Genomic DNA, 15,871 nt, shown 5'->3' with positions numbered 1-15,871 from the left:
GTTTTACTAAACACCAAAACAATAAACGTAGCCAAGCTGTGCATTAGAACCACCCAGGGAGCTGTTAAAATATACTCCAGAGATTCTGATTTAATTGTTTTGGGGTGAAAGCTGGTTTGTGCGTATTTTTAAAGCTCAATCTAATGTGTACTCAACTTTGAGTTGCTGAGACCGAGTCCTTAGCACTCATCTCAGTCTCTTAGACTTATCACCATAGGACAGAATGAGGCTTAGTTGGAAAACTATTTATTGGGTTTTTTTTTTTTTGAGGGTATCTGTATCTGATAGCCATATTTCTGCTTTCTTTTGTCATTTTATAACACTAAGAAGACTTTAAAAGCTAAACAGAATGTATTCTAAAAGCTTTTAGGTTAACTTATCTTTCCCTCTTACTTTGTTTTCATTGGGAGTGTGTCTATGGAATATGAGGGTGAGAGTACAATCGAGATTTTGATTCTCTATAAATGGATACCCTGTGGTGCGCAGAAATCTCACACGGCCTTTCTGCCTCAGATGCTCTGAAGATTAGCTAAGCACTTCAAGCGGTCCAAGTGCTGATCTTATTCCCTAAGTAACAAGGACTACTCTCACTGATGTGCTAGTTCTAAATCTCAGATTTAATAATTTTATGAAATTTTCCAGCTGTGAATGTCACGGAAAGAGAAAAAAAAGCAAACCCTGGTATATGTTTTCTGTGGCTTTTCTGAAATGTTTGAAGATCATATCCAGAATATGTGGAAGATATAAAATATAAATCAACAAAATAGAAAGCTCTCTTCTTTCTTCCTAAAACACTTTGTTTTTGCAAATTTTTTCAGAATGTCTGGTTAAAGCATGATCAATATATTGCTTATCTTTCTGAAAAACAAATAGGTTCCTAACTTTTCAAATTTTCAAGCATTCCCCAAAGGGGTTATGGATTATGTTATTAGTAGATACTTTTTGGAAGTAGTGATATTTCAAAGGAAATTTTGGCTCACATGTCTTCCAACTGTTTGATCCAAAGACATTTTAGTTATGATAGAAGGACATTTATTTTGGATGGCACTCTGCAGATTATCCTTAAGGAAACTGTTACTTTACAGCTAGTGTATATATTATAGCATTTATATGCTATGAATCCATGCATCAGTAATAATTTTAGAATATTTGTATGTAAAATCAAAATGTTCTTTTTGGGAAGTTTGCTGTTTAGCAGCACCTAGGGTATAGACATTTACACTAAAACTTTTGCATTATAGATTTTACAATGGTGTTTTATGAGTATATTAGTCAGGGTAAATATTACTAGCTGCTATACCCCAAAATTTCTCTCTCTCTCTCTCTCTCTCAGTGGCTTAGCACAGTAAGAGTTTGTTTTTCATGGACTCAATGATTTATAAAAGTCAAGTGGCTCTCCTCTAAGTAGTGATGTAAGGATGTGTGCTTCTTCAGTATTGGGATACCATTATTTTCAAGATGAGACCATTAGGGTTTCCGAGTGAGGGGAAGACAGAACCTGGGTGATCACTTGGTGCAGTCTGTGGCCAGGCCTCCAAGTGCCAAATATGACTCCTCTTATTCCCTTGGCAAGAACTCTGTCACATGGCATCAAACTAACTACTGGAGTAGGAAAGCAATCTTTCCTTATGTCCAATAAGAAGAGTCGGGAATGGTGGGAAACATCAGTCTCTGTCCCAAAGGCTATGCAAAAACCCTCCCACATGTTAAGGAGTGTTCTTCCTTGGATAAATTCTTTCATTGTTCAATCTAAATCTTCTATTTCATTTGCACAAGCCAAAGAATACCCTTTAAAAGCAGTGCATTGACCAATGCTGAACAAAGAAGGCAGAGCATGTAGGTCTCTATCCATCAACCTGTTTTCCCTAGGCCATGCCCTTCCAGCCTATCCTCCCCTTAGTCCTAATATCCCATTCAGAGAAGGGGCTGCTTCCCAGCTCTGCCACAGACTAGCTTTGATCTTCGAGCAAATTTCTCTATTCATTTATCTACTCATTCAAATTTTTATTAACCACATAGTAAATGGTAGGCAATGGGAACCAAACAGACAAAATTCCCTGCCTTCTTGGGGCTTGTATTCTAGTGTGGGAAGATAGATAAAGGTTAACATAAATACATAAGTGAAAATAAAAAGAATATAAGATGGTGGTAAGTGTCATGGAGGAAAAAACATCAGAAGCAAGTTAAGAAATATAAGGACGTGGGGGGATATTTTTTAAGTAGAGTGCTCAGGTAAGGCCTTACTAAGAAGATGACAATTTGAGAAAAGCCTGGAAGATTATAAGGGAAAGAGAAATTGTGATATCTGAGGAAAAGTCATTCCAGGAAGTGAGAACTGCAAATGGAAGCCTGAATTTACTTGATGAAAAGCAAGAGGAATGGTGTGACTGAAGCAGAGAGAGCAACTAAATACAACATGAAGTCAGACAAGTGAGGGCCAGTGCGTGAAGGACCTTTAAGCTTCTATAAGGACATTGGCTCTTACTTTGAATGGGAAACCACTGAAAGTGTGTGTGTGTGTGTGCACGTGTGTGTGCATTTAAGGCAGAAGAGTGACATGGTCTTACTTGTGGTTTTGTTAAAAAAAGAGTCACTCTTGCTGTTATGTCAAGATAGACTGAACGTGCTTCTATGTGGAAGCACAGAAACCACATAAGAGGTTGTATAAGTAACACAGGGAATAGATGCTAGAGGTTCATACCAAGGTAGAATCAGTGGAAGGAATGAGAAAGGTAGAATTCTGGGTATAGCTTGGAGGTAGAGCCCACAGGACTGGTTAATGAAATTATGTAGGCTGTTAAGAGTTTGGGCCAACTTATAGAATGGAATTGCTACTAATTGAGATGAGGAACACTACAGAGGAAACATATTTTGTAGACGAAAAGTCTAGAGCTCAGTTTTGATATGTGAAATTTGAGATGCTCTCTAATAATCTATGTTGATCTCTCCAGTGTGGGTTTAGTTATGTGAGTCTGGAGTTCTTGGAAGGAGAGATCCAAGCTGGAGATATATAATTTCTTTGCGCTTCCTTTTTCTTACCTAAAAAATGAAGTTAATAATGGCACATATATTATTGGACTCTTGTGTGCCTGAAAATAGCAAGTCTTCAGTAGGCCAGTAAGAGACCCTTTAGTGAATTGATTTTTAGTTGAAATAAATCAACATAGAGATGAATAATAAATTTAATTTAAGTAAACATATTTTATTACATTTATTTTTTCTACAGCCATTCTTAATACTATTTTTTCCAATTTGTTTATTTCAATGTGTATGCAATGTTCCTTCTTCTTAGAATATACAAACTTCAAAGATATTGCTTAATTATCTAGTCATATAATTTCAAGTTAAATTAAATAGTAATCAGAATTTTAGCTAGCATAAGCAGATGCCATTTTGGCCATTTAAAAAATTAAGCTGCTCTGATGGGGAATAAAAATCAATGACAAGATATGTTATTTTGGAAGCAAATGCAATAATTTCCTTCCTATTGGCAGTCTTAAGTCCAATAACTGAAATGAAATAATTAATTTGCATTTATAATAATACACACTGAAGGAAGTCAGTATTGAATATAAAGGAAACACCAAAATCACTGGTGGATTATTCAACAAACAGATATCTCAATATTGGATTAGCTCTTCATTTTGGAAGGAATGTTCCAAATGCAACTCTATTCTCCCAGATAGAAACCCTGTTCCCTTCAATAATTGGTAATTCATGATCTAACAAGAGGACATACATAGGAACTGGGAATGCTGCTCCAAAACGGGAACTCCCAGAGCAGATGCTGAGGAGATTATCACTGTCAGTTCAGTGGAGGACAGTAGCATTTTGCTCATTAAAGGACGGTAGAAGTCTTCTTAGAAAATCTTTAAAAGGAGCAACTTAGGCTTCCTTATGGAAGCTATCTTTTATATGCAAGAAATTTATACTTTTCCCTTTGAAAGTTCGCAAACAATATTTTTAGAAACAAGAGCACAATTACAAAAATGACTTGGGAAATAATTACTTATGTTATATACAATATCTTCTATTAATGATATAAATATGTGTGTTATATATGATATTTGGTCTTTATGAACAAATAATATAATTACTGATACCCTAAGGATGAACTAAGAAGTTTGCAATAGTATGCTGGAAAAATTGTAAGAAAATAATCCAGAAGAATGTTTAGAATGTTTAGAAGATTTCAAAATCTTCAACAAAGTAATTTTAGAACTAGTATAATAGTATAAATCATCTAATAGAGCTAGTATAATACTTAAGGAAATCTGAAAGAAGGGACTATGATTTCACAATTGAAGACATTCAAAATATAAAGGTTTCATGATCTGAGGAGCTAATAAAAAATGAAAATTTAGCTGAGTATTTGAACTTTTAATTTTTTCATATCTGATATTTAATTTAAAGATCTTTTTTGAAAAATTCTCTCTTCCTCTGCATCTCACATCTTCATGATGCGTTGTCTACTCTTGCACCATGAAGCATATTCTATCTACATTCTGAACATTGGTTATTACTTATTAAAATTAATACATGGGAAGATTATAATATATTAGTTGTAACTCATTAGTTAACTCATGAAACGAACAGCCAGAATTGGTTGTCAGGCAGAATGTTAATTGCATTTAATAAATGTTAGCTTAACCCCTTGACTATTGCTGAATGTGCCACATCCATGGATAAAAGCAATCATATGTTGCATATGATATGGCATATAGCTTTTAATTTCCCGAGGGCAACATTTCCTACGGAGATTAGCAGGACAACTTTTATTCTTCCCAGGGTCTTTTATTAACACAGCTGCTAGAATTTCTAGTCATTTTGTGTCATAGTATTTCTACTTTGGTGAGGTGGGGGTGGACAATGGATTAAATGTGGAGAAACTGTAAACTGCCCTTTACATCGTGAACATTAGCCTCAATGTGCAATTGAAAACACTTTCCACGTATAATAGTTGGATAAAACCAGTCGATTTTATTTCAGATACTGTGATCAAAAGATAGAAAAGAGATCAATAATATTCATTTCTGGATATAAATAACCTTTTTCCTCGGAAATTTCTTTTGCATGGGTGATATCTTTAGGAGGGCAAGGGTTTTTTTTTTCTTCATCTTGAATTAAAACCTGTATTTTTCATTAAATTTTAGTCCATTCTAAACATTATTCAAAATTTTTAGATCTTCCACCACCACCAGACCCCCCTCCAGGTCAGGGTTTAAGGCAACAAATAGGCCCGAGCCAGCATGCTGGTAACGTGGAAAACTCAACAGAGAGAAAAGGAAGCTCTCTGGAGAGGCAACAAGCATCCAACTTAGAAGACACAAAGAGCTCATTGGATTGTCCAGCTAGAACGTCCTTAGAGTGGCAGCGACAAACCCAGGAATGGATAAACTCCACAGAACGCCAAGAAGATATACGGAAAGCCCTACACAAACAAGGTGTCGGACCAGGTGTGTTCTACACAGTTCCAAGAAAGTGTGGACTTTTACCAATTTTTTTTTCTACCAGGTGTTTTAGAAATAGCAATTGGTTAAGGGCATCTGAAAGGCATTGCCTTGACTCACTAGTTGAAGTTGAAATTCTTCGGCAGAGCTCACCAGCACCAGTCTTAAGGCTGATTCCAGGGGGGATCGTTCCTCAGGTTAACCTGTGCATGGGGTCTTTGAGGCCAAGAGACCTCCCAGCTTCACCTGCAGTGCTCAGGAAACAACTTGATTCTTTCCCTTTAAATGTTTCTATTGAGTATTTTCAAGACCACTAAATTTCATCCGTAGTGTCAGTTTAATTTCTGCCTTCGACTAGTTTGTTCATTTTGACTGAAGTAACTAGTCATTTTGAGAGGAGAAACCACTTCAGTCAAACAGTTGAGTTCATTGAAATACCAAATAAAATTGCGAATAAATGCCAGATCACAGAATCCTCAGAAAAAGTTAAACTGGGCCTGCACTTTCTCCAACTGATTAAATCTAGTTGATTGTTAATACTTCAGTGGGAAATGTTCTTGTTTATAAATCAAGATTCCTGGAAGTGTCACAAAATAAATTTCATGGTTTGTGTTTGGATTTTTTGGGGGAGATTAGGAGGGGAGATTGCTGAGCCTGTTATAGAAAAGCATTTTCTGGAAGATTTCTTCTCATGGAAGGATTCGCTGAGTATTAAAACACACACACACAACAATATTTAAAAGAGTTTCCTTACGTATTCATTTATTAATTTGGACTCAGTCTTTTCTAGATATGTCCTCTACCCATGAATTTTCAATAATTATATGATGTCACAACTTGGTGCTCAAGGTTTTGGAAAATATGATTTATGCAAGGGCCAAATATGACAATTTTAATATCTAGATTTAGTGAAACATTTAGGAAGATTACGCCATTCAGTCTGTGAGAGAAAAATCATGTGATCCTTGTAATTTCATAAACTATCTGAGAGAAATAGTTATCTAATCACAGTAATAATATAGCTCTACATAGAAAAAAAGAAAAAACAAAGAGAATAAATAGAAAGGGAGAGAGAGGAGGAAAGAAAGAAAAAAAATTATTTCAAAGTATTAAGTATTTAGTAATACACATCGTGAGTTATTTGTAGAGAGATGGTACATAAAAAAAATTGACATTATTTATGGAAATGTGTGAGTTTCTCTTTTTCTTTTAAAGAAATACACAGTGTGTTTCTATCCCAAGAATTTAAGCTTATTTTATTAACTAATATACATTAGCTCTTTATCTAAATCCATTGAGAAAATGTTACCATAACAAAAACCATATTCCTTCTATCCTAATGGAAAAATTAAAATGGAGCCTCATTGAACTCTGAAGGTATTCTCAGAAATGCTTTTGTTAAACAATGTGGTTCATTGTATGAAGCTCTCTTTTATAATGAATTTAAATTTTGCAAAGGATATATGACATTGTATATTTATCCCAAGATCTCTTTTCATTTGGTCCTGCTTCAGTTCCTGTTGTAGGAAATGTTGCTTGCACATGGAAATTCCTTTAATATCTGGGTCTTATTGAATCTCTTATTTTTAATTTTACTAAAGATTGGAATGGGAAAATAGGCCATCTTGAGCTTAATATTTAACGTTGTCTGTTTTGCCTGCATGTTGCTGTTCAACTTAGCCCTTTGTGTTTCTTTTTTCAGAGGAGACCTTGGTGCCCTACAGCAAGCCCAGTTTCCCGTCTCCAGGTGGTCACAGCTCATCAGGAACAGCTTCTTCTAAAGGATCCACTGGACCTAGGAAAGCAGAGGCGTTGAGGGGAAGCCACCAGCGCAATGCCAGCGACCTTCTTGACATAGGATATATGGGCTCAAATAGTCAAGGACAGTTTACAGGTGAATTATGTAAGTGCTTTAGGACATTGAAAAGGCAATGGTGATTCAGAAAGAATATTGAGTTAACAATGTAGGGGAGAAAAAAGTTTCCTTCGACCCTTCTAGGGTCCCTGGCTGGGTTTGAAAATTAAACTGACTTTTAAAGACAGTTTAACAGGAAAAGAGTATTCGTATTTTATTGAATTTTTATATGTACATGGGAGCTTTCACAAGAGAAGACAAAGACCCAAAAAAGGTGACCAGTGCAGGAAGCTTTTCTACCTTTTAGACAAAGAAACAATAAATTTGTGAAGAATTGGCAAGACAGAGGGGTTTGGGCTAAGGGTAGTAAATGGTGAAGAAGTAACTAGCAAGATAAGGGTTAGTTTAACCAAGTTTGTTTGTACAGATTTATTGCTCAGCCCCAAACTCCTTGTCTCTGGTGATAAGAATGTCGTCCTGCCTCCTGGTGCAGGGAGGGGACCTTTCACATGGGAGTTCTATGACCTGTTTTGGGGAAGAAGGTCAAAGATACGGATGTCAGAGTGACTTCCTGCTTCTACTGTTTTCTCAAACTCCTTCAGCTTAAGATAGTTAGTATGCCAAGCAGCCGTATTTTGGGGTAGCAAATTCTGAACCTCATGAATCTCATTGCTACAATAAACAAATTTCAGAATCATAGAAAACTTGCTTTACTGTGAAAAAAAAAAATCAGTTGTGATTTTGAGCAGGTTTGGTCATAACTTAGACCATTGCTATTTACAGCAGTCAATTGAATAAACATATCTTCTATTTCAAGTCTGATTTATACTATACAAAAGTGTATAAATTGAGGCAATTAATTTAGGCAACTTATCTTAATACTTACAAGATAATTAAATATGGTTCACTTTGCAGTTTACTTTGCCTTTTTAACTGAGCACAATAAAGAAAGAGAAACATACTAGCCCTTTGGCACTTTTAAAGAATCTGCTTAGAAATTCCTCACTTTCCACTTGCTTTTCATTTATTTATTGTTTTAAATTTAGAGAGCCTACCTTGAAAAGTTCATCTTTGATTTTAGTTAATTTGTAATACTTTGATTATAATAATATATCTTATAAATAAGTTTCTCTTTTTGAATAAAGAGCTGTCACTAGTAGTTAGTACAACATCTATTTTCTAAATACAAAATGCTAGGTAGTAGAGAAAGATAGGATGTCACAGTATGTCACAGTAAAAAGCACTGAACTCTTTGTTAATTTCGTTGTGAAAGTTGCCAATTTCACTATCCAGTCTCGAAATTATACTCGCTGAATATTTTTAACTGCTTCGTTGAATTCAGTTTAAAAACACTGCTGAAGGAACAGCCCTCGGTTCCTGTCTTCTCAACCACTTACTGGGGATGTGAGGAGAGAAAGTAAACTACCTTCCTCATCTATTTCATCATCTAAAACATCACATTGCTATCATGCTCACATCACAGACTGGGGGATGCTATGAAATAATGAAAAGTAAGAGTACTTTTGAAACTGTCAAGTTGTTTATTGATGGGAGTTATTGTCTCTTCCTAATCTGATTATTATTAAGATATGTTTCTAATTTTTAATTTGATTCATGACTACTTGAAGTTTTCTTTAACTTTTATTTTGGAGAAATTATAGAATTATAGATTCCATAAGCAGTGCAAAAATACTTCTACTTGGACTTTAAGTCTTCAAATTCTGCAATGTTTCTTTTTCTTTCCCTTCCCGTAAGTAAAATTTCTTAAATTCACAAACTCACAAAACCTATTTGATGACGTTATCTTCATTTATTATCTCTTTGCCGTGCTCTTTATTATGTTGGTCAGGATAAAAGAATACTTAATTTAAATGCAAACTTATTTCTCATTTTTTTTTCTCTCTTTATAGAGTAACTGAGAGGAGACATGCAAAGCTGCTCTGAAGGACCATCAGGTCTGAACTCATGGAAGTGATGACACTAAACAGTGCAATGAACAATTTCTTTATTTATGTACTATTAAAAGAACTGTAAATGCAATGTAAAGACACACAGCCACACATATCCCACAGATATTTTACTTGTGTTCTTCTCTTAAGTACACCACCCACCTTAACTCTTTCTTGTCAGGAGTATATAAAAAAGAAAGAAAACAAAACTCGCCCTCCAGGAAGAAAAGGATTTTCCTCTGTATATAATTTCTTTTGTGCATTGCTATGCAAGCTCACTCTTTTTAGCTCTGTTCATATTATTGTCTGTTCTCATTGGTCTGTTGTACTATATGTGAATTAATAGGCTGTGGTGCCATATATTAACTTTTAATTGTGTAACTTTTATGTTTAAATTTTGCACTGCAATTTTCTTTGGTGATAAGCACAAATCTCTACTCCTCGTGACATGAAGAAAAGGACTGAATGTGAAGGGAGTTTCTTTACTGTAAACTAGGTTGGATAGTGCTGGTCGTAAACGATCCTGTCCGATGGTTTTCAGTTGGGGTGTTGAAATAGGAAGGTGCAAAGGAACAATGGTGTTGGCAAAGTCTTCCTTGAACATCAGGGACTGAGTCAATAAAAAAAGCAGAAAGGTGGCTTTTAGTATTGACAAAAGCAGGGGTCAAAAGAAGGAAGTTTAAGAGTTAAGACTGAATAAGCATTAAAATATACAGGTAGCCAAGATGTACTAAACTTTCTAAAATTAAAAAAAAGGAAATTAAAGTTATATTTAGAGTCAGCTTTACCTGTCATTGTAATTGACCCCTCTGAGAATTACAACAAGCAAGAAGAAATTAAGGTGTTTCGCAAGAGCTGTATTTATAGTACAGTTTTTTAAAAATGCTTTTCTGAATTACCATAATTAATCTCTCCAACTCATTAAGTCAGAATATGATATGAAGTTCCCCAAGGAAACAAGCAAAATGAACTCTAGAATATCTAGCAAACAGTGAAAGAAGCAATTTATTATTAGGACATACTCGGGCTGCTTCCACATACAAAAACTCTATTGCAATATGTTGTTTCAACTTTCTAATACGTGTACAATACACACTAGAGGATAGAGCTGCATCACTTAAATTCATGGCTTTTTAAGATTAATGCAGTCTATATACAATTTTTTGTTTATTTGATTAAGACGAAGTTTATGCCACCAAACGTATAGCCAAATTGTAAGTGCTTAAAAAGCAGTGCTCAGAGTATGTTCAGTTCACAGTCAGTAGATTTATTGGAATACGTATTTGATGGGACATTTCAGAAATTGGCTACCAGCTAAAGTATGTTTGACCCATTTTGAATGAGTAAATTGAAAAGAAAAATTTTAAAGGAGAAAAATGCATGTTTATACACTTTTTAAATAAAACCAAAACTCGTAAGTGGACATTAATAACAGTGTCCTGCCTCATTTATTTTCACGACTTTGAGAACAAGAAGTTCCTGAACATCAGTCATGTGTGGTCAAAATGAATATGACTTTGAAATATATGCTCGCTACTGTACATGTCAATCAGTCAAGTAGACGAGAGCTTTCCTGAAATTCCCACTTACAACATTTTTCCATGTGCTGCCCACACAGTTGTAAATTCTATTTCTAGTTATACTTTCTCATGTTTTCCTATGATGCATTCAGTAGTTGGTACTTTGAAAAATATTCAATGTAATTATTAGGATCAATTCTAAAATATGGGACCCCTTTGAATGACAATTCATACTCCGTGCATTATTGGCTCAGTCACCAATTGGATGTCGTATTGTTATAGCAAGGGGATGACATAATCCAATGTTTCCATCTTTTTTTATTCCCTGAGACTGCATCAACACAGGCAAGTATAGAGGAACATAATGCTCTTTATGGGCCCCAACATCTTGGTGCCATGTAGTTCATTTCTTCACTGAAGAGAAAAAGCATTTTGAGACTCACTTATTAAACCCTTTATCAGCTTTCTATCATCAGTGCCTGAATTTCAATGCAGTTTGATTTCTCTGCGACAAAGATACTGGGGAAGAGGAGAAGTTTCTGTGAAGAATGAATACATACTTATTCACAACTGTAGGATGCGAGGAATTTAAATTTTTATTTATGCAGTTCCCTTCTTCACCTCTTTCTATTTAAAAACAAACAAAGTTTTCTACATTTGTGTCCCCTCTTTATGCTCCTCTATAACACAATGTAGTCTAAAACTTTAATTCATGACACATATTACACATAGCCTTTGACCCCTGGCAACTGGCAGATGTATGTGACTTACAACCCAAGACTTCAAAATTAAAGCCTGTGTATGCAGGTGACTTCTGGAATAATGCAGGGCATGGCATCATACCTTCCTGATTGTCTTCAGTGCATAAAAATGAACAGTTTTGGTTTGATTATGTCAGTACAGACCTTACGGTTGCTTTGGAATGTTCTTTCAGAATAGTCCACATTCCTCTTTCAACCTAGTTTTAAATAAATTGGTCGGTCAAATCTTGTACCCAAAATATCATCCTCACATAGAAGTAGAGCTAGATAAAATGCTGTGGCTAAGCAAATGAATTCAGGAACACTATCGAAAAATCAAAAGCCTTTGTCAACTTGCTATATGTAGAAAGCTTCTAATCAGTGTAAGTCAGAGTCATTAGAAGAATACAAACAAATATGAGAGTCACCACGACTTTTTCATTTTGTAGCGAATGAAATGAATGAGATTAGAAATTCACTGAGCTCTCTCCGCGGGTCTAAACAGAGGCCTGCCTAAGCTGACAGAAGGAAATCTGGGTGGGAGAGACCGCAGTCTTATCTTAAACTCGCAGGCAACCCTGCTGTGCAGCCGTGCCTCACAGACCACAGCTCCACTCTTAACATGCAAAGTCTCTGTGGGGGAAAGAGCCAGATCAGCACCCCAACTTAGGTATGCCTCAGTGTAGACAGTCAGAGTCACTCTAGCCCTTCTCCAAATCTTTTCCATGCCATATTGAAAGTAAGGTGAGATAGTACAGGGGCCTAAAAATAATTGATTCCTTCACAGGATTTGAATCCAGTTCAAAGGAGAATATAGAAACATCAAGAGTAACGTTTAAGGTACGCAAAAACATTGCGAGTTTACTTGCTCCAGGTAACAAAACAGATTAATGGTGTTCTGTGATGTCATAATTTAATGCTCTGGGTATTTAAATATATCTTCAGTAGAATTTGAGTTGAAAATTTGTATGAGCTTTGCTAGAACACCTCCAAATTTCTATTCAACAAATTTATGTAATTGTCCACTGATAATATAATTATCACAATACCAATGAGCCCTAAACTGTGGTTTTTCTTCTCCTCTGGAAAGTGATTGTGTGTCAGTATTAAAGATATGCAGAACCATGACATTCACTGATTCCTCCATCTGCTTCTGTATGTTGTATTTATAGACTTACATGACAAGAATTGGTGTAAAGCAACCTGTCTTTCCACGTTATCTTAGAGGTGAAGTTACTTTTATTTTGCTTCTCTAATGTGTACTTCAAAGGAAACACCATACTTTTTTTCACAATGAAGTTCAATTTACTAATTTTTCTTATCGCATACTTTCCGAAAGCTTTTATTGTGAGTTTAAAGTATTGCAAGATAAGGGATTTTGTGGCCGTGGGTAGACTTTTTATACTTTGTTTTATAGATGGATTTTTGTTTGATTGTAGTTTGTTTAAGTCACCAAACAGCGTCCAAAATCTTAATGTGTTTCATTTGATGTTGTTAGATCAGAAAAAAAAATTTGGCATAAAATTGATTAATAGTATTGTCAAAGAATTGTGTATTGTGTACTCACTGGGAAAAAATAAAATATATTCACATTTCAAATTTGTAAAAAAGCCATTTATGTAAAACAGACTTTCTTGTAGACAAATCAAGAGTAGACCATCCTGTCACTTTTGGTACTCTACGTTAATATTTTGTGACTAAACGCGTAATCTCATTTTCTCCTTTGGTTATTGGTTGAGCAGTGATAAATAGAAATTGAGATTGACTCAAAGTAGTGACTAAAAGACACTGATGAAGAATGTAAAAAGCATTTGAAATGATAAATTCCGCTCTATCGGCACTACTTTCCAGACCTGACCTTCCCCACCCCATAAAGGCCTTCAGATAGATAGAATGCAAAATTCTTGTCTACAGAATTACTTAATAAATTATCTTTTAAAATATAAGTCAGTAATAGAATTGAAAGAAAGTGGATATTGCTTAATTGCTTTAGAATATCTAATGATATTTTCTTTTAAGATGGTGCATGTTGAAAAGTTATCCTAGGGGCTGGGTAGAAAGAAAAATTCCCTATTTTATTGTACTTCATAAATATTTCATTCTTTTCACCAATAATGACAGGATCAGACTATCTGTAAAAATGAAAAGAAGTTTATGTATTCCTTAAACTAATAATCATAGTAACAGTAAAAATGGAAAACAAGAAAATTGTTTAACTCTGAAACAATTTGTTTAAAAAATATTTTTAAAAACACACAGTAGGTGAACAGTACATTTTGGAGTTTCATTTAATTTAGATTAACAATATGAAAACAAAATAGTATTAGAATAATTATAAATAGTGTTGATTTAGTATAATTCAACAGAAACACATAACATAATGTGGTTAAAGACAAAATATGCCAGTTACCAATATGATACATGGTAGAGGAATTACAAAATAATCATTGCTTTATTTAATCTGAATGTATTATGGTACCACCTACAAATGACAAAAGTGCAAAACTATCAGAAAAGTTTATTAAAATAATTCACTCTTCTCTCTTGATTATTATACATTAGCTAGAAAAAAGATATACCAATGCTGCAAGAAAGCATTTAAACAAGTAATATTTAATGTCCTCATTTGTGAAATATTTCTGAAAATGTATTTTATCGCTTCCAAAAAGGAGATTGGCAGAGTCCACGCTAAATTTCACTTCATAGCAGGGATGTGAAATAAAACTTCACTAACAGAAAACCAAGTTGCAAGAATTCAAAAGAAAAGACAACTAGAAAGACTTGCTAGCGAGGGAAGACAATATGCTGTCTCCAAAAGGTTTCAAGGACTCTTTCACCTCGGTGAATTTAGTGCTTCTTGGTTTTGGCCTTGAGCCTCAAAAAGAATTTTCTTCAGGCCCGGAGAAGGAATTTGGTACACGAGAGTGTTGCAAAGCTGTCAAGCATCCCGGAGACAGATGCAAGAAAATTGTACGGCTGTGTGTTTAATCTATAAAGAACTAGGAAGGTGATTTGCTTTAGCATCTTCTAGTCAACTCGTTTTCTCCTTGCAGCAGTCAGGCTACAAGAAATATATATATATTCAGCTATCTTGGTAATTAATCAAGGAAAGGTATTTTTTTGTGTGTAGTTCAAATACGATGACCTTGGGCTCAGGTCAATGTCCATGACAGGGAATTTGCAGACCACTGTAACTGCTCTGAGATTAATGCACCATAGTACCCTTCGCCTATAAAATGCCTTGAGGAATACAGGCTCGAGGTAGTAGACCACATTTTTTTGACGATTTCTGGACAATGTTTTTCTAGACAACATTTATGAATAATTTGTTTCTGATAAACCAATTTTTGTCTTTTTGGTTTATTCCTTTTACAAGCAAGTGTTGAGACGTGGTAAGAATTAAAGATTCCAAGTGATTAAAACAGAAAGAGCTTTTGCCTTCATAAGTAGATTAATATCTTCTGTTAAGTCTGGCCTTGATTTCTAGAGAAGTATCTTTTTGATTAGTGTTTTTGAGCTAAAGGGAAAGGGGCAATATGCAAGACTTTCAAAAACATTCACAAGCAATAAAATCTGCATTAGCTTCATTCACATCCCCCTCTCTCACATTATCCGTATTGTAGTCTTTCTCAAAACAGTCTGTGGAATTTTAATAGGCATTTAAAAAATAAAAAAGAAGAAAATAAAGCAGTGGAAGCTCCATGGTTGAAGATGTAAGGAGATAGCTTTACTACCTGACTCCTTTTCCAATCTGTTCAAATCTTCTATGACAAAACCGTTTGTCCTGGGGCATCTTGTGAGACTAGTACTATTTGAAACCCACTTTGAGAAATATTCTCCCAGAAACTGTCATCCCTCATTCTGTCCCAAGGCTCTACATTAGTGGCCCCAAAGGCATGCATGCCATGCCTTGCTGTGGTTTTTTAAAGTCAGTATTAAGTCATGAGAAAGAAACATGTGAATCTCAGGTATTCTGTGCAAATGATGGAGAAAAATGTACAGTGATAAATTGCACGTGTCCTCCCCATTTTTGACAATTTCAAGTACTTAATTGAGATCAGTGCTCAGCACTTGAGCAACAGATGAGAATGCATTATGTTCTATGCTTTTCAACAGTTCTTTAGTACTGCTAAATCTCCAAATCACTAGGCTAAAGCTACAGCATGAAAATACACTCATTGTCTCCCCCACCCTCAGCTCCTAACTCTCACAGAAGGAGAGTTTATTTATTTTTAAGACTACTGTCTGATTATTTCTAGGTTCTTCTTCAAATGGAACTTGGCTAAAAATAATAGTGGATCACACAAAATTTAGGGGGAGAGGGCTTATAATTTCTCAGTAAGACAATATAGAAGTA

At 35.0% G+C, this 15,871-nt stretch overlaps 1 protein-coding gene across 36 annotated transcripts in view; it reads left to right on the top strand.

The window, feature by feature from the left end:
* Positions 1-11,867, top strand: part of ROBO2 (roundabout guidance receptor 2) — a 1,565,981-nt gene extending 1,554,114 nt beyond the window's left edge. For 14 of the 36 annotated variants that reach the window (XM_070597571.1, XM_070597565.1, XM_070597556.1 and 11 more), the window contains 3 exons: positions 5,184-5,456; positions 7,153-7,353; positions 9,216-11,867. In XM_070597571.1, the coding sequence (XP_070453672.1) occupies positions 5,184-5,456; positions 7,153-7,353; positions 9,216-9,217 (476 nt within the window). In that variant the 3' untranslated portion in view covers positions 9,218-11,867. The remainder of the gene's footprint in view (positions 1-5,183; positions 5,457-7,152; positions 7,354-9,215) is intronic. The other 22 variants (XM_070597586.1, XM_070597580.1, XM_070597585.1 and 19 more) reach the window with 3 other exon arrangements.
* Positions 11,868-15,871: the final 4,004 nt, after the last annotated feature.

Source organism: Equus przewalskii, chromosome 27 (genome assembly GCF_037783145.1).
Source record: "Equus przewalskii isolate Varuska chromosome 27, EquPr2, whole genome shotgun sequence".
Classification (NCBI taxonomy): domain Eukaryota; kingdom Metazoa; phylum Chordata; class Mammalia; order Perissodactyla; family Equidae; genus Equus; species Equus przewalskii.
Note: the sequence above shows the minus strand (reverse complement) of the source record. Positions and strands in the feature narration are given on the sequence as shown.